The sequence below is a fragment of the Mchenga conophoros genome, linkage group LG7, assembly GCF_057382185.1.
Source record: "Mchenga conophoros isolate Kocher_MC1m ecotype Shallow Benthic linkage group LG7, M_conophoros_male_GT1.1, whole genome shotgun sequence".
NCBI lineage: Eukaryota > Metazoa > Chordata > Actinopteri > Cichliformes > Cichlidae > Mchenga > Mchenga conophoros.
This window is the reverse complement of record NC_140532.1, coordinates 66,988,697-67,010,503: the sequence shown is the minus strand read 5'-3', so window position 1 is coordinate 67,010,503 and position 21,807 is coordinate 66,988,697. Positions and strand designations below refer to the sequence as shown.

Genomic DNA, 21,807 nt, shown 5'->3' with positions numbered 1-21,807 from the left:
AAGCTGAGAGCTTTGTGGAGCCGTTCATTTGCTGTGAGCAATGCAGATCCAGGAGTTTATGATCCTCCACCTTCACCTGGTCCTCCATCCTCCCCGCTGATCAGTGAATCCTCTTTGAGCATCTTAAGCAGCAGGGTTCACATCACTGTATGATTAATTAAAAGCCAAAGGCAGCTTAAAGTTTGGTGACTTAAAGGTCGGTGTGAGGTTTTATTCAGCGTGGGGGGCGTGGTCTTCTCACGGTGTAAAACATAGGTTGTTTTAAACTCAGCATCTGTGCACGCTGTCGTCTTCATTCTGCCTCCACCACAGGGGACAGAAGATGATGCATGTGACGAAATAAGGAAACTAAGGAGATATGAAGGCGACAGAGACGAGAGGCTACACCCCACCGGGGAGAGGGGTCCCTCATTTCCACCCACTTAGATTATTAAAGGTTTTTAAGAAAGGAAAGGTGAAGCACATCGCCGCCGCCTCCTCCTTTCAGTGAAGGTCAAAAGGTTATCTGCAGTCGGCCTGCCAGAGGGATCAGAGTGACCTGTGACATAACCACCTGCAACTTAAGCCCACTGGTCACCACTGCCTCTTTGCCTTGTGCTTTGTTCTGTTACTATCATAAAAATATTCTTGTATTTTCCACACTTGGTCGTCAAAATGAAAACCGTTCATGTTTTTCAGCCTCGAGCTGATTTCATCGGGCTGGAGATTAAATATCGATGTCTTAGGCTTTGATTCGGGTTCTGTAACCCACAGGTCCATCAGAGTAATCTACTAATTTAATTTAAAGTACATCAAATCAACAACTTTTTGCCAGCTTCTAATATTTTGTCCTCCTCCTCAGTAAGTCTCAGTATTTTGCAGGTGCACCTCCCCTCTCTGTTTCTAGCTGATATACATTCTTGTGTCATAAATTGATGGAGCGGGTCACCGCCGGGGCGGTCGTGGCTCAAGAGTTGGGAGTTCGCCTTGTAATCGGAAGGTTGCCGGTTCGAGCCCCGGCTTGGACAGTCTCGGTCGTTGTGTCCTTGGGCAAGACACTTCACCCGTTGCCTACTGGTGGTGGTCAGAGGGCCCGGTGGCGCCAGTGTCCGGCAGCCTCGCCTCTGTCAGTGCGCCCCAGGGTGGCTGTGGCTACAATGTAGCTGCCATCACCAGTGTGTGAATGGGTGAATGACTGGATATGTAAAGCGCTTTGGGGTCCTTAGGGACTAGTAAAAGCGCTATATAAAATACAGGCCATTTACCATTTTACCCAGAGCACTCGCTTTGGCGTCGAGCCGGCATCTTCTGGTCCAGCAGAAGAGGAGAGTGTCAGACCTCAGCAGCTCTGATGAGATCCAGAGCCATCGCTGTTAATTAAATCTGCTGCTAACAGGAGACTCACTGGGACCGAGTTCATTCTGCACGAGTTCCACTTTATTCTGCAGCTTGTAGAACCTCCTTCAGCACCAATAACCTGCAGCGATGGTTCACGTGTGACTTTATTAGTCTGTCTCATCACTGTGGAGGAATTTTGGTTGCTTCAGCTCGTTGAGGTTTGCTGCATCCGCTCATGCACAGCTCTCTGAGCTCTGCAGCAGCTCCGTTCTTTTCTTCTTCAGTCGTTCTGTTGCAGACCTGCTGCTGTGCTGGGATCTTTGTCCTGTTGATGACTCGGTGTGGTCCGAGCTTCAGCTGTGGGACAGTGACACACTGACTCTACAGAGGAGCTCGTGGTCCACTCAGATCATCCACCACTTAGAATCCCTTTACCGTGACCTCAAGTCTTAGAAAGACAAAGCTGATTTTTCGGCAACTGGAACAACAAACTGTTTTGCTCTTGAGCCTTTGAATTGCTTTAAACTGAATAAGGACACAGCAGCTGAATGCCTTGTGTACTCTTTGCGTTCAAATATATAACACAAGTGTTTATGTGCTCCTCTGGAAAAAGTCAGCGTGAAAGCGAGATAACGGGATGAATAAAATAAAATGAGGAAATAAAACGTGAACTAACTTTGCAGCAGAGCCGATCTATAAAATGGATTTTGAGGAGAGATATAAAAGCGCACACGTAGCCAGGAGATATAAAGCTAAAGTGAAATCTTCCATCAAACGGGATGAATTATCTATCTGCAGTGTCGAGCCTCTCAGTTTACTCTCAGAGCGTAATGATGTGGAGTGAAACCAGCACCTGCTGGGGAGCACCGAGATGAATCTGAAAGCCGCTGCTATGATTAAAAACTCAGCAGAGATTCAAAGTGCGGCTGCTTTGCAGTAAATGGGCTAAAACGTGTTGATTCACAGAAACCTCTGCTGTGGTTTCACTAACGGAGGCTCCACTCAGAGGCTCCTCACACTGGAGCTAATTAGCAGAGAAAGGAGAGGACAGAGGCGGTTACACACCACGGGAAATCATTTCACAGCTCCCGCAGCAGCCCTGAGGGGGAAACGGTCAATGTAGAGAAAAATGTATACACGAGGAGGGATTACGTGTAATTACATTAGGCCGTAAATTATGCAGCCAGCCAGCTCTTTACTGCTTTATAGTGAGAAATCGGTCTGTTCTAACTTTGTTTAAATCATTCAGGGACATGTTCTTCAGACTGAAACCAGAACACTCGGCTCGCTCCCAGAGATCATTTTTAAAGGCTCTGGCTGTACGTAGATATTAAAATCCTGTTATTACCAGCTTCTGTCAAATCATTCATTTAATCCCTGAAGGATTTGTGCAGGGTTTCAAAGCCACTGCAGCTGTTTTATCATCTGATCTAAAAAAACACAGAAGCTCCGATAATGGTGCAGTGAAGTGAGTTTATTCTTACAGGACAGGGCGCAGACCATCAAACAGCAGCAGAAAAGATAGATAAATTAATAAATAACTCACTAATAATTGAGAATAATAATCAGGTGAGGAAGAGCGAAGAATAGAGAGATGAAAAATATTCTTAAAACCAATTATTTAATGTGTCTAATGTTTGTTTTGTTCTTGAATTTCTGAGTTCATTCTCATAAATTTGCAGATTTTGTTTTCCTTCTAATAAAATTATTGTCAGTTTTCTTGTAAACTGACCATTTTCCTCATAAATGTGTAATTTATTTGAACAAATCTCATAATTTTACTATCTCTCATACATTTAAACATTCTCCTGATAAATTTGCCGGCTTTTATGTTAGAAAGGTTTCGTATCAATTTCCTTTTCATCCTCTAATTTTAGTTTTCATTTTTCTTCTGTTTCATTTCTTGGTTTGCAAGTTTCTCCACACAATATTTTACATTTTCTCGTAAATTTGCCAATTTTTCCTCGTAACATTTTCATATTCTCCTAAATTCTTACAAAGAGTGGAAAGAATGAATGAGAGCAACTAGCGCTGAACATTTGTTTGAATACACACAGCAGTTTAAAAACTGATGAAATGTATTTATTGGTTAAAAAAAAATCTATAAAACTGTAAATAAATTTGATAAATTCAAGTTGGTTTTTTTTTTTTAGCTTTCACTTTGGAAGCTGCTTTTAATTTGAAAGTGCTACACCCGGAAATTGCTTGTCACGGCGTCGGAAGTCGAGACTTCTATTTGTTTATTTATTTTAAAATAACTTTATTGAACAGACGATGAGCATACAACATACGGAGACTTCAATTTTTCATCTCTTCGCTGTTTTCACTCTTATTTTCAAAGTCTTGAATTTGGCCCCTCATGAAACACAAGCGCTTATATTTGGACCGATGACTGTTTTCTACAGTAATTTTAAAAGTTAAAATCTTTAAAAGCTGTGAAAATGTAAACTAACGGCGTATATAAATAGTTATATATTATAATAAATATAAAATATTTAGAATATTGATAAAACAATGGTTTCGTTTTATCGTGTAATTTCGTGTATCGTGTGATTTATAGTTCAGTGACACACTTCCCGTGTCTATATTTTCATTTGACTCCAGTCGGTGGTATTTTGGTGAGGGACCTCCCACGCTGAACTCCACTTCCGGTCGGCGTTTTTTTTGTTTTGTTTTTTTAAAAGATGGCCTCACGCGCTCAGGAGGTGTCTCTGCTCGGGCTGTGTGACGGAGAGATCGACTCCAAGAAGCACCGGTGCTCCTATCTGACCAACAAAGTAGGGGGTCGGCCGGACTGGCCGGCGGGCATCGCTGCCCGGTCACCGCGATGCGGCCGCTGCAGAGTCCCGCTAGTCCACGTGGTGCAGGTGTACTGCCCCGTGGACACGTCTCCGCACCACAGGAACCTCCACGTCTTCGCGTGCCCGGGAGCTGAGTGCAGCGGTCGGTCAGAGTGCTGGGCGGTGCTCCGCTCACAGTGCCTGGAGGCAGAGGTGCGGACACCCGGGCCGCCTGCACCGGCTCAGGAGGCTCCTATGCGGGTCACTGACTGGTGTGACACCGCTGACGACTGGGGGATGGGGGGAGAGGAAGATAATGATGGATGGGGAGGAGGTGCGAAGCAGAACACAGCTGTGAAGGAGGAGACAGGAGCTGCAGAGGCAGCAGGTAGGGCTGGACAGAGTTGCATTTTTATCAAAGAAAGTTTTATTCTAAAGGATGCCATATTTTATATATAGATTATAAATTCATAGCCATTTTTTTCATTAATTTAAAGTTTTTCTCCTCGTGCCTTTGAGGTTCTTGTAAATTTGAAGATCTTTTCTCGTTACACTACAAAGGACCAAGGATAGAGGTCGTCTTTCAGCACTACTTCTTAGCCAACAGTTCATCTCAGGGTGGTTCAAACATGCTTCTTAGAGGAGCCCTGCCCAGACGCAGAACAGCCACTACGCAATAAAATAGAGATTCTTTACTACTCCAGATTGGAGTAGTAAAGGCATTAAATACTTGGAACATATATTAGAAGGAACAGACTTTATCCCATTTGACAGACTAGTTTTACTATATGAGATTAACAAGAATAGATTTACAGAATATCAACAAGTTAAGTCTATAATAAAAGGAAATTTAAGCCTAATAAAGTCAAATTACAAACACCATCGAGTGTGGTACAATTCCTTAATCTCAAAACCTCCAAATTCCTGTCCAAAATATACAAGACGCTCTCCAAAACAGGTGAATCTATATCTCTTCCTATTATGAAATGGGAGGCAGATCTATCAGCCAGCTTGGACCACCTTAACACACTCTGGTGTACACACTATCTTGGTCGGCTGCTGTCTTTTATCCAGTCTTCCTTCTCTCACCCCAACCAATCACAGCAGATGGCCCCGCCCCTCCCTGAGCCTGGTTCTGCAGGAGGTTTCTTCCTGTTAAAAGGGAGTTTTTCCTTCCCACTGTCACCAAAGTGCTGCTCATAGGGGGTCACATGATTGTTGGGTTTTTCCTCTGTATCTATGAAGCGCCTTGAGGTGACTTTTGTTGTGATTTGGCGCTATAGAAATAAAATTGAATTGGGTGCTGTATAAATGCAACTGAATTAAAAATCTCTTGTATTGTTAGTTCTGTGTGCTGCTCAGTTACATTTATTATTTGCTGTCATGTTAGTGTTTGCTGTGGTTTCTGTTTTTATTATTTTCCTTCCTCGCAGGCGTCTCTCTCCATCCCTCTTCTCCTCTATTTTTCCCTCCCCCTCTCTTCCTGTTAACCATCTTCACCTTTATTTTTTTTCCTTTTCCCCAGGCCTCTCTGTTATGGTTGTAATAATCCAAAATAAAGTGTATGGAAGTCTGAGACAGTGAGCCTATTGCTCAGCTCATCTCTGGTTCTAATAAATGATAAAGTGAAGCTCCTGTTAGAGTCAGACTGAGAGCAGGGAGCGCTGTAGTGCGAACTACCTTCTGACAGGCAGGTGAGGTCGTCTTATGGTTCTTTTTTTTCCCCTGACAGCTGGTGAGACGGACGTCAGCAGCCGTCTTTGTGACCTCAGTCTGGGGGACTCCCAGGAGGACGTGACCGCCTTCTGTCCATTCTTCATCAGCGTGGTGGAGGAGACTGATGTTTGCGGGGAGGACGGCGACCTGGAGCACGCTCAGGAGCTGCTGAGGGAGTACGAGAGGCGGGAGGGCGTGGCAGTGGGGGAGTTAGAGGGAAGCGGAGGAGGCGGGGACGAGAAGTATGAGAAGACCGGAGCCCGACACGGAGACGCCGTCTTCTCCAGGTTCATGAAGACGATCTCTGTGTGTCCGCAGCAGATCCTGCGCTACTGCCGCGGCGGGAAGCCGCTCTTCATCTCCGAGCCGCCGTCCAACGTGGCGCAGCTGGTGCCAGCGTGTGGCTCCTGCGGAGGATCCCGGACATTCGAGCTGCAGCTGATGCCCGCGCTGGTAAGCCTGCTGCACGGGGAGCGCGGCAGTGCAGGGGTGGAGCTGGAATTTGGGACGGTGCTAGTCTACACCTGCGCCGACAGCTGCTGGACATCCAGGTCGGACTCGGCCGTGGAGGAATTCTGCTTCGTTCAAACCGACCCAGACCAGCAGCTCTTTGTGTGACGGACTAACCTGAAGCTCGCCGTCGCCATCATGGTGGGATCGCGGTTTATTTATACCCCGTCATGATGTCAGAAGATCAAAAATCTGAGGCGAGCTCGTGTTAAAAAAGGACCAAGCAGCAGCTTTTGTTACTTCAAGGCTTTAAAGGTTTTGCCTTAAAATGTGAAAATATAGATGTGCCTTAGTCATCGGGCCTGGGCAGAGCGTTACAGCTGCTTACGGCCACACGAGGGCGGGACACTGAACCATAGCTGCTCTTATTGGTCCTTCAGACTTCATGGTGCTGAACACAGGAGCTCCAAAGACGACATCAACACGAGTGTTAGAAAAGATTAAAAGTCTCTGCTGCAGCTCGTTTGTTCGTCATCTTTTCTTTTCTAAAATCTTTTACTGCTGCAAACACAGCAGCAGCTGTCGTCATGCGCGAGTCATGCTTTAACTCCAAGCAGCTTCTGGTTGTTCCTGTAGAGAAGAATATTACCAACCGTGACCTCTGACCTCCCTGTAATGAAACGTTGCTGTTTCAGCGCACGTGTTGGTCGTCGGGCTCTGAAATCCTCTGAAAGAAAAGACTCGGACACACAACAAGTTTGTTTTTCTTTTTACTTCAACCTTAAACATGTTTCTAAAACGCCGTGTCACACCACAACAGTTCGGTCGAGAAGCGTCAACGTTAAACCGGGCGAAGGAAATGTAAACGAGTGTAAAACAAAGCTATAAAAATGTAAATCAGCTGAAGGATTTCAGGTTTGAGGATCAGATCCAGAGTATCAAAAATAGATTATTTGTAATTTACTGGCCAATAAATAACAGAATTTTCTTATTTTACGTCTGACGTTACCGATTGTTAGAATTATTATAACAAAGTTAAATTTCAGCCCTTTAATCTTCCTCCAATTCGCTCATGAAAAGTTAAATCTTTGGTTTGTCTGTGAGGTACGAGTCGGTTTCTCTCTAAAATTCCTGAGACAGACGAGTAAACGGTCATCTGACGTTTTCAGGCACTTGAAGATCAGTTTGGAGCACTTTGTGCAAACAGCAGAAGAAAAACGACGTTCCTGAGAGCGCTGGTGCTACTGAGGGCCTCCGCAGAACGGTAAGGTGCCGGCGCCGGATTTTGGCTCCCAGTCGTACCGGTCGGGTTGGTCGCCGCCAACCAGGCCACCGATGTCCCTGTCGATGATCTCGTTCACTGCAAACAAAACAGAAACGTTGTGGTCTGTTTATTCCAATAAAACAAACGTTGCTGAGCACCTGTGTCGGTTTGTTGGTCTCATGCAGCAACTGCGTCACCATTTGCAGACGAGTTGGATTCAGACCTGAGGCTGGACTCTGCAGACCTTTTGCAGATTAAGCAGTTAACTGCTTTGTTATCAGACTGCATGTAATCGCCAACTCGATCCCATTCAACTGCAAACTGAACCCGATCCCTGTCTTTGAAGGAGTGAGACTGCAGCGTGGTCGTGCTGTTTGGGAGGGGCAGCCCCAGCCAATCAGAGGGAAACTTTCTTGGAAGGGGGAGGAGCTAGGATGGCTAGTTTTGAACGATGCTTAACCTCAGGGGTTGCAGTGGGGCTCAGCATAAGAAGGAGGGATTACTCTGAGGTGTGACTCATGCAAAGCTACCCTCAAAGTGTACCCCGCCTCTTGCCCTATGACAGCTGGGATAGGCTCCAGCGCCCCCGCGACCCTGAAAAGGATAAGCGGAAGCGAATGGATGGATGGAATTTCAGCTTCTCTGCTGCTGTGTTGGCAGAGAAGCTGAAATTCACCAGCCATATTTTGATTTTTGGGCTCTTTGAGGGTAAAATTAAAATAGCATGACACAGTTTACTGGACAGAGGTCAGTTTGATTTGAAGGCTCTGCAGTCACAATCAGTGCTTCAAGCATGACCTGCACCGATGGTGCTTTCCTTTCATGAAGGATGCTCCAGTCTCCATGAGCGCTAAGAAGGAGTTAATAAAGGAAGCACTTAAGCACCTTTCCTTAGGTTTAGTTCTGATTGTGGCTGCAGACTCTAACACTTCACCTTCCCAGTTAGGAACCTGCTTAAGGACTCTGTTACAGTACCGAGCACGGCCACACGGGGGCACAGCAGGACAAAGTGCTTTAAACGAATCCATCACATTCAGCTCCCTGATTCACTCCAACAGCAACAAATTAAACAAACTGGCTTTCTTTAACTCCTCTGCTCTGCTTTTCTAACCCGTCCATTAAATACTAAACTGTTCCCACATCATGAAGCAGCAGGACTGAAATGTGCTGAGCAGGTGTGGCGGTCACACTGCAGTGCGCTCGTTATGAGCAGCAAAAGATAAAACTGAGTTCATCTGCAGAGCAGCAAACAGCTCGGTCTATTCATAGCTCTGCAGTGAAACCTGAGGCGCGCACACACACACACACACACACACACTTTAGAGTCACCGATTAACCAAAACAGAGGAAGCCGATATAGCCACGGGGAAACGCTCGCTCCACACAAAGGCAGGTTCTAACCTTTGAACCTCCTGTGATGGTGCTAACCACTGCACCATTGTGCCGCTCCTGCTGCTAGGACCTCAAGGACGACAGAAACCTTAAGCTGGATTTCCAGCATGAATACAGACAGTAAAAGCAGGGTCCCAGGCTGTGTCCATGGCAACATCACTTTATCAATCTTTTAATGAAAGGTCAGGTCAGGTGTTAAATTCTAATTTAGTATAAAAAAGTACCAAAAGTGTCCATCATGCAGGCACGGAGAACATTCATTATCCAGATTTTCATTTTTAATGTGTTTCAGAATCGTGTAAATACACTTCTATCAGCCACCGCACGCACACAGATATTGTATAACCAGTCATAGTTTTCTTACCGGTGTGCTGATGCGGTGAGCATAACAATGTTTTTGAACATCCTGAACATTAAACTTTATTATGTCGCACTTCTACTCTCTGCACTGACAGACTGATTTAAATATCTGAAATAAATCACATCTCCAAACCAGATCAATCTCTCAGGAGTCACATAATTCAAAAGCCACAAACTCCCTGTGGTGCCCTCCACAAAGAGAATGGGATGCCAGAGAAGCTCCTGTAGGTGCTTCAGTTTGTGAGCAGGCTGCCGTTCCTCTGGGGGGGGATTCTGATTTTCGGGGTTTTAAATTCGAGCTGAAAGGCTATGGAGGAAGACAGCGTGAAGATCAGACGCCCCGAGGACAGCTGCTGCCTGTGCCAACAAATTTAACCTCCACCTGCACCATTCAGAGCAGCAAATACAGCTATTATTAACCCAGATCAAACGCAATACGCACGCACACAGCCAACATCACAGAGCGACAGAGTGCACACATGGTGTCACTGACATGAGAAGAACAGACTGAAACAAGCAGGTTTACGAGGTAAAAAGACGAACGCTGCTCATGCTTTGATACTTTGACTCCACCACGGCAGCTTTGCATCATTCAGAGTTCACAATAATCCTTCTTTATCTCATAATGAGTCTTTGTGCAGCCCCTCAGTTCAATCAGAAACAAGCAGTTTTAGCTCCTCCTCCTTTAAGCAAATTGGCTGCCCCTTAAAAAATAGCAAGTAGGTGGAGCTTCTGTGCCTGAGATGACTGTGTCACGAATAACTCGTCAGGCCTGGACTCTGCAGTCTATTCACACCTACAGGCCAGTGGACACTCTTTCAATGATGAGGATGTAACATCCTGGACAGGGAGGAACGCTGGTTTGAGGGCGGAGTCAAGGAGGCCATTTACGTGAAAAGGGAAAGACCGTCTCTGAATCGAGGAGGGGGCCTAAGGGTACATCTGTCACCATCTTACAATGCTGTGATTGCAGCCATTGCCCACCTCTCTGTGAATGGGACTCATGGACATCAGTGGTTGTTGATCAATGTTCATGAGAATTTGCATAATTAAGATGAAGGAACTGACCTCCCAGCCCATTGTTCCTTCAGTGGGCTGGTTTCAGTCATTATGCAAATGTACTGGTTATAAGATTGAAACCTGCAGTCAGCTGAGACTGAAGACGTCACCTGATGATGACGAAACATTTCTCCCACAAAACGCTACGTCCAGATAAACAGAATCAACCTTTGGAGGTATCGTTTCATGCATCGGTTAAAACACTGGACTCCAGGTAAAGGACGCGCAGCTGGAAACACTTCACGCAAGTCAAGCTGCCCAAGATTCACAGAATTTACATACAATGTTACCTTTTTGTGATTTATATCGCTGTCAGGACGATAAATGTCTTATATCGGGATATGAGATTTTGGTCCTATCGCACAGCTGTCACTTCCATAATTTAAAATGATTAAAATTACTTTGACCTCACATCTGTATATTATGTTGATAAATATAAATGTATATTATTGTGAAAAAAACAGGAAGAAGCTTTTTTGTTTTTATCAAGAGTAAATCTGGGTCAACATCCAGCTTCCTACCATCATCCAGCGTGATCTCCTGGAGGCCTAAAGATCCCAGAGGCGGCTGCTCCTCCGGCTCCTGCTTGATGATGAGCGCCTCCCCCGGCCCGGCCAGCACAGAGTCCTTCTGGGGGTTGGCGGGTGTCACAAAGGTACTCCTGGGACTCAGAGACAGGTCCCTCTGAGATCCACCAGGGGAGGAGTGTGGAGGGACGGAGAAGGTCTGAAGTGGGACAGAAGAGGCTGGAGGAGGAATCGTGGTGATCTGAGGAGCCATGACGGAGGTCTGAAGGGGAATCAAGGTGGTCTGCGAAGGCAAGGAGACTTGGAGCGGGACCGAGGACGTCTGAGGATACATTAAAGGGGTCTGAAGAGGAGCAGAGGAGTGAGGATGGTGGAGATGGGGGTTGCTTTGGGGACCACACTGCACCAGGAGGTCACAGGAACCATAGTACGCCACGTCAGGACTGAGCGTGCCGTTGCGCGAGGCCGTCAAGCTGAAGCCAGGTGGATTCTGGGAGATGCGATCTGGCTCCCAGCGTTCCTGCTTGACTGTGGCGACAGCGGGAGGACCGTGGTGTCTGACTCCAGGCAGGTAGGTGAAGCTCTGCGTCACACTTTTCCTTCTCTTCCCGTTAGTGACGTAGAACTGGACCTGGACCGGCGACGTCGCCTTCTTATTGTACACAGGAACCTCCACCACGATGCTGGACTGGAACACACACACACGTTTATAAAACATGAGCATTTGTTGCTTTTCTGCTTTACATACTAATGCATTTTGTATTTTGGGCGTTTGGACCTAAATGATGTGGTTTAACACATGCGCTGCACTCTGATCTGCAGCCACACGGAGGATCTGAGCGCGTCAGCAAAACGCACTTAAAAGGAAGGAGGAGGAGCTTCGGCAAGAAGGCTTCATGGCACTACGAAAAAGGGGAAACAGTATTTATATGAATGTCTGAAATTTATCGTGGTAACGCTGGAGGTTTCAGCTTGTAACTTCCTCTTTCCACTTCCTATAAAGGGAATCTTGGTCCCCATCTTAAGAGACGTTCAAATGCTCAGAAAAATAACCTGAGCAAAATTCTGTGAGCTCGACACTTCAGGGCCCGAGGGGAGACTACAAATATTAGACCCAAATATTTTCCCTCCGCTCACTGTGCAGCCGGACATCAGGAGGCAAACAAAGAAACATTACAGCTGAAATCACACTCGGACACCGAGAAGCAACAAAAGCACGTCGCTGCATGCACTGACGAAGATCAACGCACCAACACAACTGAGCAGGATCCTGCAATAAAACTAAGATCGCAGTACCGTGCTGCTATGAAGCAAAAGTACTCCGGGCAAAAGTTTCTTCATCCTGAGGTCGAGCTGTTTTCAGTAAGCATCAGTCTGAGTGTAGAAGAAAGACGGCATCTCCACAGTGACACACCTCGCTGTAAAACCTCGGGAGGTTGCAGACGCCTGACTGCTTTCACTGATTTTAATTATGCTTGCGACACCATTTATCACATATTTAACTTAGAAAGACTTTTGTCCTTATTAAGCAGCAGAGGTCAAATCTAATTCAGTCATTAGTGCCACAAACAGATGTTTCTTGTAGTTGGTCACCAGGTTTGTACTCGTCTCAGATGTTGGTCTGCTGCTCTTTACAGAAACTCTGAAGCTCTCTTGGCTGCCACTTCACCTCCGTGGAGGTCTGGAGGCTGGCCAGGCCACTCCAGGACCCGTCTTCAGCTGCTCTCTGTTGCCTTAGTTTTGGGTCACCGCCATGCTGGAAGACCCATCTTGATTGTTCTGGCTAATGGTTAATTAACGATGCGTGTTCACACACGTCCGTCGAATTGATGCCAAAGAGCCGCCTCTGACTCATTCACACGTTCACTGGAAACTTGAAACACGCCTGAACATGTGTTCTTGAAGATCTCGGTCCGTTGCAGCGTAGCGCGTTACAGTCGTGTTCTTGGTTCTTCTTCGGATATTTATATAGAGATCCTCCAGCTTCAAACTGTATAAATATCCAATAGCAGCTAGGTCCCCTAACGTTCAGAAGCTGTTGAAAGGATAAAGTTGTGCTATATCAGTGGTTAGAAATACATTATTACTTTAGGATTAGTTTAACACAAAGTCAGGGCTGACCCGGGACCATGGCTGTGAGTCACAGTGCGCAGCATAAAAGTCCTTTCACATCAGAGCAGGATGTGCTGCTAATGCTAACTGCTAACTAAAAGCCAAGGATCCAGAATTTGTTGCTGGCTGCTGGGCTCTGTGGGTTTTTGCAGCAGCTCTACCTGTTTTTTTTGAAGAGTTTTTGTTTTTTTTTGCTAGTTCTTCAAATGTTCAATAAAAACATGTATGCTAATTCATAACGAAGAAAGCTTTGTAAGTATCCCCACTGGAGAAGACTGTCATTTCCACAACACTGGCACTGGCATGTAAAAGGCCATTTATTCCCTTCAAAGACCTGAAGCTCCATAAAGCACCCCTCCAATAGCCAAACCCATCTGTTCTCTGATTGGATAGTTAAATTTGTGATTGACATGACATTGGCCAATCAGATGAAAGGAAGAAAAATGGGGTCAAAATTCGTACTTGTAACTTGAAACTTGAGTGCAGAGTTTCTCACGTATTTTTTGGCTGAGTCCACACACAAATCTGTTTTACACACACACAAATTCTTTTTACACTTACAAATCCTGATTTACAAGTACAAAATATTTATGACCACAATTTGAGCCCATATCGTTCACTGACTCATACACTCATGTTCTTCTGTGCTTCTAACAGTCACTCCAGTGGACGCATCGGAGAGCAACTTGGGGTTAGCATCTCACCGTGCAGACGGGATCAAACCACCAACTTCCCAATTAGTAAATACCTCCTGCTCTATGTCAAGGACTTTTGACAAATAAAATTGGACTGATTGATTGGAGCCAACAAACATTTGAGCTGAGCTCTGCCTAAAGCTGACTGAGCGAGAGACGCTCAGACATCTGCAAACATTACTGATCCTTCCTGTCGAAACGTTGCTCATCCGTCCCGATCTCAGATCCAGCTGAACAAACTCAGAGTGAACTTGAGCCTTCAGAGCGGGGTCAAAGCGTACAGCTGTATATGGGAGGGTGCGCTTGATTTACAGCACAAGTCAGAACAAGAACTTTGTTGTGAGAACCCAGTCACTTTGTTTTTTATCATCGCTGGAAGTCAGGATGGTAACTGAACTGAAACATGAAGAGTTCAGTTTCTGTTTGAGGAAAAAAAGAAATAAATGTAAACTTTTTGGTTTTCCCGTGTCTCAAAGATGCCGACGCTGCCTCGATGAGCGTTTGCAGTGATTTACTGCAACAGCTGCTCGAGTTGGAGCTCATTTTGAAACTCGAGGGAGAACAAAAAGTTTTGGATTCTTAAATCGTTCACTCTTTCTCCGTCTGTGTGCTGCATCACCATCACTCCTCGTACTTACTCCGCTGCATTTTTCAGGCACGACTCTGGCATCGGTTTCCCACAGCGATCTTCCATCTGAGGGGACAAAACACACGAGTTAGACCTTCAGACAAATCATCAGGCTCACAGAAGTTTATGTAACCTTATTAAAGTTGCAGTAAATTAATAAGGCGATCTTACCGGGCCCTCTCTCCATGAAAACAACCCTGGACTGAGCGGAAATGTTGGGTCCGCTGATGAGCAGCTCCTGTCCTCCCTCCACGGAGCCGCTGGCTGGACTGAAGCTGTCCACCTGAGGGAGCTCCTGACCTGAGCGCTGGGCTGAAAAGCAACAGGTTTATTTTAGGACTTTATTACAGATCTCTGTGCTGCAGAGGAAACAGAACGGAGAAGGTAACTCGAGCATTAACAAACATGCAGTATATTTTTGCCTCTGCGTCTTCTTCTACGATCGTGCTTTAAAGGAACACAAGCTTCCTGTTTGCGAGACTCACAGCACTCCACGGGAATCGACGCCGTCTGCAGCCACAGAATCTGGCCGTCCGGCTGAGGGATGGCGACCCTGAACACCACCCGCACCCTCGTGTTCTTCCGCCCGATGTCCGTCTCTCCTTTCTTCAGCTCGATGTCGGCGTTACGCAGCTTCAGGATGCCGGCGCAGTCGATGCTACGAGAAAAAAGGCACCGTTTATCAGAACGCATCGTCTCAACTGCTAACTACCTGTCCACACGTGGACCAGAGCTCGCGCAGTGTGCACTGTGGTTCAGGTCCACATTCCTGCCAGCTGCAGAGAAGACTGTGCAAGGTATGAAGCTGAAGTGTGGGAGCGAGAAACTGGTGAAACAAGATCCACAGAGGAGCGACCCATCTGACTACAAACACCTCCGCTTATTAGAGTTTTGTTAAATGAGCCTGACGTGCCTGAAAACCACAGCGTGGCTGAAAGTTGCTGACGCGAGAACAAAAGGCCTCAAGGATCTGTACAAACCGTTTTGTGAACACAAGGTCCTTATTCACAGCTCTAACCCAACACCACCATATATGGCTAGTACTACTACTAGTTACTGAATAATTGAGCTCACAGCAAAGCCATCCTGTGGCCATGACCACTTAAAGCTCACTCACGCTGCCTGCAAACAAGCAGCAGACTAACGTTATCGACTTATGTACATGCTTCCTTCTTTAAATGTTTGAGATTACGGTGACATTATTTACATGCTTCCTGCCTCCTCTACAGTGTGTCTAGACTCAGTACCACAGCTCTTTATTTTTTGCTGCGCTTTCTAATCTGGCTTCCTGACCTTCGTTAAGCCTAAAGAGACAGCGGCCGTGTATTTGTATGTTTTTAAAACCATGCTGAGTTCTTATCGATGTTATTTCCTGTCACAAACAGCTGATCTTTGTAATTTCCCCTCCTCTAAAAGGAGGGCTCGAAACCTCGTAGATGCCTCAGTCACGAAACACCTTCAGAACAAACGTCCTGAGTGTTTCCGTCTTTGTGTTCAAAGTAAAATTGCTCTCTCCAGTTTTGGGATCATTTCGATCATTTTTGGGGAAATTGTTACCGTGTTTTGTTGCTCAGATGAAGAAAAAACAGTAACATGAAAGGTTTTCTGGCAGCGAGGCTGGTGTGAAGATCGATATCATTGGGAACGTGATAAAGACTCAGGGTGTGGGTAGCTGAGCATTAAGTATAATTAGCAGCTGTATGTAAATGGTTTGATATGCTGTGCAAAAGTATTGCGACACCATAATTGCTTAGTAGTGTCATGTAGTCAGTGTAAGAGGTCAACTAACCCTAAGCTGCCGCTGGTTGACCATTTCTCGGGTCCTCAAAATGACTTGCAGGGGGACAGATCGTGTGTAGAACCACCACTCAGACCTGCACCCCTTGCTAACAAACTTGCCTGTACCCCTGTCCTGAAGAAACACCTGAAAACTGTTCCAGTAAGGTCTTCTGACTGCCTGCTCCACATGTGAGGCTCAAAAAAAGCCCTGGCTATCACATGGGACATTGTTTTGAAGGTCTGGGGCCACCCTCAGTCAGTATTTTGAACCCATTGAGATGGGGTTGGCAGCTTCCACAGGCGATGCCTAACCGTTGCTATGGTGTCTGGTAGGTGGAAAGTTTGTTTCCTTAAATGGTGATAGCGGCTTATCCGTCTCTTTTAGCTGAGCTACTTTAATAAAACTCTTTAATTTAACCCTTTTGCCTCCTTGACTCCTTTTTCTGACCCGGACACTTTTTGTTACTTCCCCCTAACCACCTAGACCCCTCAGGGGAACGTAACAACACCCGCCCGTTCTTTACACGTTGTTAGGAAAAAATCAGAAATATACATGGAGAAGCAGCAAGTTTAAAAGTCAATATTTGATTTGATCGTCTTTCTTCAGGCTCCTTGAAGGACATTCGAAGCTCTTCTCTGTGCTGAAACAATATGAGGAGCACCTGAGTGACGGTGCATGGCTTATAGGGTTCGTGATCGTTACCTGGCAGACATGTCGTTCTCTGGAAGCAGAGGGATCTCCAGCACTTTGATGGAATCCATAATTTTCTCCTGACACATGGTGGTGACCGTCTTCCCCGTCACTCGGTGGACCTGGTAGAAGGGGTGAGGACGAATGTATCGGTCGTCCGCGGTGCCGATGAACAGCACCAGACCGACCCGCTGCTCGCTGCATCCGTGCAACTACAGGAAAGGAAGAAAGACGAGCTGATAAGCAGCTGCTCATCCTGACGAACACCTTGACACCACTGCAACCTGAAACGTCACGCTCTGGACTCCAAATTACTTTAAACTGTTGGATGTGAAGCCGACATGTGATATCTCACAGTACAGTTTTACAATGATTCATTTCGTGCTGGCTGGATCAGTGCAGGGAATTTTTCCATGGGGAAAAACACAGATGTGTAGTTTAGCATGAAGGCCACCTGAGGGATAGACGCAAGTGGTCAGACCTTTATTTAAAGAAATGGTTTGATGGTTTTTGGACAATGATGCATTTTTACCACCAAACAAAAGTCCTGCATCAGCTGTTTAGGAAGTACCGTCGCTTTTATACAGAGGCCCATTTTCAGAGGCTCAGAAGTAAGTTTCATGGTCTGGTGAAGCCTACTTCCTAAATATTATCCAAATAATATCCAGGAGAACTTAAGCAGATAAAAGACTTGGAGGTGATTCCATGTGTTAGCCGTTCACTCTCAGCATGAGGGCCAAAGAGATGAAGTGAGGGAGGCCATCACTAGGCTGGTTAACTGGTTTCAGAGAGGAACTAATCCCAGGACATTATTTGGAAATTTCCTGTAATGGGAGAAATGTTTTTTCTCCTTCAGCATCTTCCTGCCTGCCAGCTGTTCTTTCTCCAGCTCGGCTGTTATTTTGGAAAGATTTGTATCCATTTCTTTACTGAACTGGAAACATCTGCCTGCATCTTTGTTCAAAAACCTCTTTCTGGTTTTGTAAAGTTTCGAGAGCTTCCAGTTACTCCTGCTAATGTTGGACCTGAGCTCTACCTGTGACACTGGTGACCATCACATTATGCTCGACAGGTGGAGATACTGGGTGGGTGTATCAGGCTCTGCTTTGGAGAGGTTCTCCTCTCGAGGTTCTCGTCACTTCTATGCTGATGACATCCTGTAAAGCCCCAGGATGTTACAGATCTTGCTTAGATTCTACTAAAACTTAGATCGCTGAGAGTTTTCTCGATTGAAAAAACAAAGAAGTCTGTTTGTGTCCAAGGGTAATGGGAACTCTTGGTCCTCTTGCCACATTTTCTGGAAGATTTGATTGATTTGTTCTACATCAGAGAGTAGTTAACTACCAACGTACTGGGGCGATCGTGGCTCAAGAGTTAGGAGTTCGCCTTGTAATTGGAAGGTTGCCGGTTTGAGCCCCGGCTTGGACAGTCTTGGTCGTTGTGTCCTTGGGCAAGACGCTTCACCCGTTGCCTACTGGTGGTGGTCAGAGGGCCCGGTGGCGCCAGTGTCCGGCAGCCTCGCCTCTGTCAGTGCGCCCCAGGGTGGCTGTGGCTACAATGTAGCTGCCATCACCAGTGTGTGAATGTGTGTGTGAATGGGTGGATGACAGGTTGTGTAAAGCACTTTGGGGTCCTTAGGGACGAGTAAAGCGCTATATAAATACAGGCCATTTACATCGTGACCTAAGGTCATGTGATCAGGGCCTGTGCGTCAAGGCTGAGAGCTAAAGGAGACAAAGCATTTGTTTTTTAGCATTTTGTTGCAAAGCAATTTGTGATATTTGTCTTGAAAGGTAGAAAAACAACAACACAAAAACATCTGGACAGATGAAACCAGGAATAACTTACAGAGGAGGAGAGGCCTGATGACAATATCCTCCGAACACGGAGGAGGCAGCATTATGTGCATGTTCAGCTGTAAGTGGCCTTGATCATTGGTGTCACACGTCCTCAGGAAGGGTGTTGATATTAAAAAGGTTATCGCAAAGCAAAAGTGATATCTGAACTGAAAAGCTCCCGGCCACAAATAAAGCTGGAGTGAACACATGAAGCATGTTTGAGACGGAGAGAAAACGACTGTGGTCACATTAGCAGAAGGAAAAGAAGGAGAACTGAAAGAGAAATCTAACAGTTACTATTTTAATCTCTTGCAAATTTCCTTCTTAGCGAGTATTAGAGGGCACTGCAGGGCAACCTGCACGAGGCGAATAAAGCCTTGATTGATTGATTGATTGAGGTGTTATGTGTGTTTTTGACCTTTGGACAGGCGAGCCTGGCTTACATTTATACCTCCAATTGTTATATAAAAAGTCCAAACAAAAAGCCTGTGTCATAACCATAAATGAAAGCAAACACTAGAAACTGTTTTAACAGGACGAGCGCTACAGACTTATAACAAAAGTCACCAAATTAGCGACTGCTTCAAATAAACTTGTAAATAAAAACAACTGTCTTGACAGTTAAACATAAATAAATGAAACAAAAACAGGTGGATGTGGTGGGGCACCTGGGTGTAGCCCACAGTAGTGCGGTCCTTTCTCTTGTTTTGACTCTAACATGTAACTGAGAATACGACTCGTTTATTAGACCTACTGTAATTACAGGTCGAAATGCAGATCCTTTCCCAATAAAAGGTCTCGCCATGAAAAGTTCTGATGATGATTGATTGCATATGATTCAGCATTTAAACTGGAACAGGTTTAAAAACCGGGAAAGGGATCCTGGGAAATGCTGGGATCTCTTGGAGGACGAGGAAATGAAAAAATGAAAACGGCCCGACTGATCGTGACATTTACAGACCTGCAGTTAAGAAATCATCTGCATAGTGAGCTGCCTTATCCTTTTATAAAGACTTTTAACTTTTAATATTGTCTTGTTAAGTATTTGCTTTATCATAAAGATAGGGGTCACTGTACCATTCAGTTTCTACCCTCATTCCTCTTAAGAAAGATGAGAGGAAAAATAGACAAAGAGAATTTGAAGAACAGCCCTAGCTCTGTCGTCCTTTGTAGATTTCACAAATTAAACAGCAGCCCTGAATGTGATTATCTGCTTCCTGTGTGACCTGTTGTCCCTTTTCTCGACAGTAAACGCTGCGAGTTTTAGCACGTCTTGCAGCAGGAAGCTTTTCTAGCCTTGGCGGCGGCCTGAGAATGTGCCACCCAGAATAGCCCTGCTGGTGTCCGTTACATGCGAGGCCTTGATGGAGGCTTTACTTGTCTCAGGCCGCCTCTGTTGTCTGATCCACAGGCTCCGCGGGGCCGCTCACTCGACACATCGGCAAAGCACGCAACCTCAGTCGACCTGTGATTTCATCTCCCGTGGGTCACCACAGGCTCGGTGCTTTCAGCTTTTTATTAAAATTATTATTTATGCCACAGACTCACACTTAACTGTTTGAAGAGTACCAAAAACTGAACGAGCAGGCACAGAAGCTTGTTTTCATCTACCTGAACTGTTTTCATTTTCAGAAACCTAAACTTACCACAGCCTAAACAAAAAACGAAGTCAAAGCTGCAGTTCCTCTAATGGCCACTAGAGGCCTCAGACGTCCCCATAGACTCCCATGTTAAATTGTTACAGCAGTATTAAACACGTTTATAGCATGAAACAGGGGGAAAAGGTGTTTTGGTCTTTAAAGATAATTTCACCCTTCATAACGACTCACCTGTTTAAACTGTGTGAAGCCTTAAAATTTGCATTATTAGGGGCGTGGCCTCTGACAGGTGGATGGTGACACAGGCAACGTCCACACTGGCCCGGATAGATTTGAAAACTGCGTTTTCGTCTGAAAACGCTCCGCGTCCACACAAGCGTTTTCCGTCGTTTTCCCAGAGTTGTGCGTCCACATTGAAACGGCCGAAAACGCTTACGTTTCAGTACTGTGAAAGCGCAAAACGCAAGAAGATTTGGCCTGCCTCATTTCAGTCTGCAGCTTATTTAATTTCCGGCTCTTTGAAACGTCGCGGCAAAATGTCGAGGAAAAGCACAGAGTTTTTTAAATGGACTCACAATGAGGTGGAGTTGTTGCTGCGAGTAACACAACAGTACAAAGTTCAAAAGTGAGTGAGAAATAAAGAATTTGAAGAAAAGCTCTCTGAAGCGCGTACAGACTGATATTAATCCTTAACAGGGCTGTCAAACAAAACAACTGCTGTATAATACCCCCGCTATCTTAGTTTAATTGGTCACATGACTGCATCACATGACTACAATGTGTCATCGTTTTCAAAAAGGCTCTGGGTTCGCTGTCCACACTGCGACGCAAAAACTGAATTCAAATGTATCCGCTTTGGAGAGCGTTTTCAAAACGCTGCGTTTTCCTTGACTGAAAACGGCGTCTCAGTGTGGACGGGAGGTCAAAACAGAGAGAAAACGACCCCAGACCGCTGTAGCTGCTAGCTGTCTGTTAGGCGGGATATGTTTGTGCTGTTGAAGCCTTTTGGAGCATTTTAATGGCATTGTCTGACTAACAACATGGCTGTGGTGAGAACAGTGAAAATGCATCCAGTTTTTATTTTAATGTTGACCCATCACATGCACCCTCTTCTATCACACCAACACTGAAAGCTCTTACTTTCATTTCAGCTGGTAATAGCCTTAGTGGCTGTTCTCACTGTAGTTTGCCTCAGTAAACTTTTGCACCAGTGCCCCGAGCGTCCTTATTCTATTGTTTATTAGTTTAAAGACTCCAATATCATTTCAGTTTATTTCTATAATACCCTTGAATCTCACATATTAAGTCAGTGCCAAGGTAACTCACCTTAAAGTAAATCGAGAACAAGCTTAGATTAAACAAACTCGGTGACAAAAAAGGTTAATATGAAAGTGATAGTGAGGACGCACCTTAACGATAGGATGTCCAGCAGCTGCCTTGATGGATCCGCGGCTGCCCTCCGTCTCGTAATGCGCCCTGTGGTAGGACTTGGGCTGGACCTCCACCTTCAGCTCGCACTGGTCATACTGGCTGGGCAGAGGCCAGTCCAAAGGAGGGGGCGATGAGGTCCTGAAGGCAGAGAAAACAGATGTGATCATCAG

The 21,807-nt window shown here is 45.6% G+C and overlaps 2 protein-coding genes across 2 annotated transcripts in view; one reads left to right on the top strand and one right to left on the bottom strand.

Moving 5' to 3' along the window:
* Window positions 1–3,665: 3,665 nt before the first annotated feature.
* pdcd2l (programmed cell death 2-like) lies at window positions 3,666–7,059 on the top strand. The gene is made up of 2 exons (XM_085280942.1): window positions 3,666–4,485; window positions 5,830–7,059. Exons 1-2 carry the CDS (start codon window positions 4,002–4,004, stop codon window positions 6,429–6,431), a joined length of 1,086 nt encoding a protein of 361 aa, XP_085137068.1. The 5' UTR covers window positions 3,666–4,001; the 3' UTR covers window positions 6,432–7,059.
* The window catches only part of nfatc3b (nuclear factor of activated T cells 3b), a 29,860-nt gene continuing 15,069 nt past the window's right edge, over window positions 7,017–21,807 (bottom strand). Inside the window, exons 4-10 of the mRNA XM_085280941.1 lie at window positions 21,616–21,775; window positions 16,783–16,982; window positions 14,786–14,958; window positions 14,472–14,612; window positions 14,311–14,366; window positions 10,860–11,553; window positions 7,017–7,623 (exon numbers count right to left, since the gene is read on the bottom strand). Of these exons, the coding sequence (XP_085137067.1) occupies window positions 7,505–7,623; window positions 10,860–11,553; window positions 14,311–14,366; window positions 14,472–14,612; window positions 14,786–14,958; window positions 16,783–16,982; window positions 21,616–21,775 (1,543 nt within the window). The 3' untranslated portion in view covers window positions 7,017–7,504. The remainder of the gene's footprint in view (window positions 7,624–10,859; window positions 11,554–14,310; window positions 14,367–14,471; window positions 14,613–14,785; window positions 14,959–16,782; window positions 16,983–21,615; window positions 21,776–21,807) is intronic.